At 40.0% G+C, this 3,122-nt stretch overlaps 1 protein-coding gene and 1 long non-coding RNA gene across 2 annotated transcripts; one reads left to right on the top strand and one right to left on the bottom strand.

Moving 5' to 3' along the window:
• Positions 1–280: 280 nt before the first annotated feature.
• Positions 281–1,552, bottom strand: LOC110850168. The gene is made up of 4 exons (XM_022097643.2): positions 1,233–1,552; positions 855–956; positions 614–780; positions 281–478 (listed from the first exon to the last, which is right to left on the bottom strand). Exons 1-4 carry the CDS (start codon positions 1,375–1,377, stop codon positions 398–400), a joined length of 495 nt encoding a protein of 164 aa, XP_021953335.1. The 5' UTR covers positions 1,378–1,552; the 3' UTR covers positions 281–397.
• A 387-nt stretch (positions 1,553–1,939) lies between these two features.
• LOC118435806 lies at positions 1,940–2,916 on the top strand. Its single transcript, XR_004835011.1, has 2 exons — positions 1,940–2,214; positions 2,412–2,916. It is a non-coding gene; the product is annotated as an uncharacterized LOC118435806 (long non-coding RNA).
• Positions 2,917–3,122: the final 206 nt, after the last annotated feature.

Raw genomic sequence — 3,122 nt, 5'->3', positions numbered from 1 at the left:
TCGGTTTTAATCGGAGAAAATGTATTTTGCCGGGTCAAAACGGAATCCTGGTTTCTGGCTAGACTGCTTCAAGCATGCACCTCTATGCTGGGCATGATTATCTCGCTATGAAAAGTTGATCCATTGTAAACCAAAATGTTTTTTCTTGTACTCTGTAGAAGGAAAAATCGGTGGAGTTGAATTGAGCCATTTTCTAATGACAATGTTGACTGATTATTGAGAGACCTGATTGTCATTACTAGGTCAATCCTTCATATATATTTTTTCTCACCAACACAAATTTAAATAATTCGTTGCCTGTTTATTTACGATTTGAAATATGCTTTACAATTTAAATCATGTTAATAAAATGTGACTGTGGGAAAATGATTTATGGGTTTTTGCTTCCGTTCTTGTCTTATACAAATGTGGCTGGAATTATGATACAAATTGGCCTCCTCATGTTCTGATAAACGGTGAATCGCAGTTCAGAATCGGCCTACAGAGTAAAATTTGAGTAAAAATTCGGACACATGAATTATCAGCATACCCCTCGTTAAACGCTGGCTTTTTTCGTGTGGATACCATTTTAGAAAATGCCTTCTCATAATTATCCTAACAGTAATTGACTCACCCCAGTGAACCCATCGGATGGAATGTAAAAGTCAAAGTTGAAAGCATACTGTTGCCCCGGTGTCAACCTCACGCCTTGCAAGTAGACGTCAGGATCAACAATTTGAACCAAGTTTTCCCTCGTGGCGAGCGACTTGAAGAAAACGTTTCCATACTCCTGTGTCCCGGCTTAGTATGGAGTAATGTAAATTAGTCGGTCTAGTTGAATAAATATGTATATATTTTTGACCTCGTTCACTCACTAACTCTAAAGTCGACATCGATCGTTATGGTTTGTCCGCGACGGATTTGGCAAGGGGCGGTGGTACAACCAGCCACGCGGACATCAATAAGATCACTCTCGCCTGTAAGAGAAATTAAGAAATGTAGGAAATGTAAATGTAAGAAAACATGAAGTCCACGCAGTCCATCCGTTCGTATTTCAAACAGAATGTGCGAGAAGTGTCCATAATATTCTAAACTTGTGAAAACTATAAAATACATTTTTAAGACGTGAGCTCGAGATCTCATAAATAGTTTGAAACGAAATATACGACAATATGTACATAAATCTTCGTAGTTTCCATGTACTATGTAGATACATATTATATATTCATATTTAAATTTTAAGCGTCTTATACCACAGTTTCCTACTCCGTTGAGTTGAAGCAGGCGGAGACTTTTTTGTGATGATGAGGAGGAAATCGCCGGAACAGGCTTCCTGTCAATCGACAAGGCCGACAGGGAGCCAATCACGGTGACAAAGACGAACAATAGCTTCGACATGATTACCAGCAGTACTAGCAAACAAATAATTCAGTCAGTTTCTTCGCATCCACATTTATAATGTTATGCCACTCGAATGGAGCCAACCAACTGTAGGCAAATCTGTGACATCACGTGTTATTAATCCGTTAGGCAGAGCTCCCGTTGTTGCATTCCAGATAAGCCCTTGACAGACAAATGTAATTAAACAATCTCATGATCACGCAGTAAATGCCAATCATTTAGACAAATAATAATGCAAGCACAATTCCCAATCAATTGGTGCGATGTTTAATGATCTACTGCACACATAGTGGAACCGTGATAAGTAAGTTCAGTGGATTTATCATCCCCAAATATTTTGCACTAAGTTAATTTTTACATTTCTCCACTTCAGATCACCCGAGTCTGCATTGTCGTGATCACGCAGAAAACGTCAATCATTTAGACAAGAAAGAATTTGTGGCGGAATCAATTGTTGTAAAACTTTGCAATAATTATTTATCTTTTTCACACGAATTGGGTACATGCTCAATTAATTGCATGGAGTCCCCAAATTTTTTAATGACATCGAAATGTTTATCATGCGCAATTAATTTGATAAGCACCAATTCGACCACTCATGTCACGCATATAAAACCATGTTGCCCTTCTATGCTCTTGCAGTAGTGGTGGAAATCTTTTGGCAAAATGGCAAAAATTATCCTCGCTGTGTCTCTCTTTGTCGCTGGTTGCTGGGCCCACGGTCGAATTGAAGACCCTCCACACCGCGGTTATTTATGGCGACTGCCCGAGTATCAATGGGCCAATCCAGGACACATCCCTGACGATACGGAACTCCATTGTGGTGGCGAAGGGGTAAGAAGGTTACATTTGTAATGAAAAATGTCTATATGACTGCAATGTTTTTCGTTTTTACCCAATCTACTTATTATTATCAAGTGGCAAGTAAGGTTGTACCTACTCGTGAAAATTCATAATCTCCCTATATTTATTTCCACTTCTTGAGCACCGTACAACCCTACCAATACTTCAATTACTCATATATTGTACAGATCTCATACCCCAACATAAATGCGTGCGGCTTTTGAGGCGACCCAATCACCCAACAGCGGCCCAGACTGCACGAAATTGGTGGACAACACGAGCGCGGCCTCATCGTGCGAAACTACACGGTTGGAGAGCTAATCAATGTTAAAATCCACTGGCAGGCTAACCATGGGGGGTGGCATACGTTTAGAATGTGTGACTACAGTCGTACCGGGTACGAGAGCGAGACTTGTTTCCGTGACAACCAGCTCCGCTTCGGAGACGGTTCCGAACGAGTTTACGATATTGACTATCAAGGCGTCACCAACATTCCGGTCCAACTCCCACAGGGTCTCAGTTGTGATCGCTGCGTCTTGCAGTGGGAATGGACTGCTAATAATGGACAGTTCTACAGAAATTGTATGGACATTTCTATCCATTAAGGTGGCAAATGAAGTGTTTAATCTGAATCATATTAAAATAAGTCTGTAATTATTTGCTGAAATAAAACCATTTCTGACATCTTGCTTATACTTGATCAGTAGAAAAGCATGGCATTCATTCATTCATCACTCATAACAATCTTTCTCTCTGTGATCAACTAAACTAAAAGACAGGGATAGGGACACGAAATGCAATAATAAGAAAACAATCCAACAATTTAATGTGTGCTGCCGTTCAACCACAAAGCATTTCAGAGTTCGGGAACCAGCATAGGTACAAAACTTACTTGAATG

Source organism: Folsomia candida, unplaced genomic scaffold (assembly GCF_002217175.1).
Source record: "Folsomia candida strain VU population unplaced genomic scaffold, ASM221717v1 Fcan01_Sc005, whole genome shotgun sequence".
In the NCBI taxonomy this organism is placed as follows: Eukaryota; Metazoa; Arthropoda; class Collembola; order Entomobryomorpha; family Isotomidae; genus Folsomia; species Folsomia candida.
The sequence above is the reverse complement of the archived record's forward strand: the minus strand, read 5'-3'. Positions and strand labels throughout refer to the sequence as shown.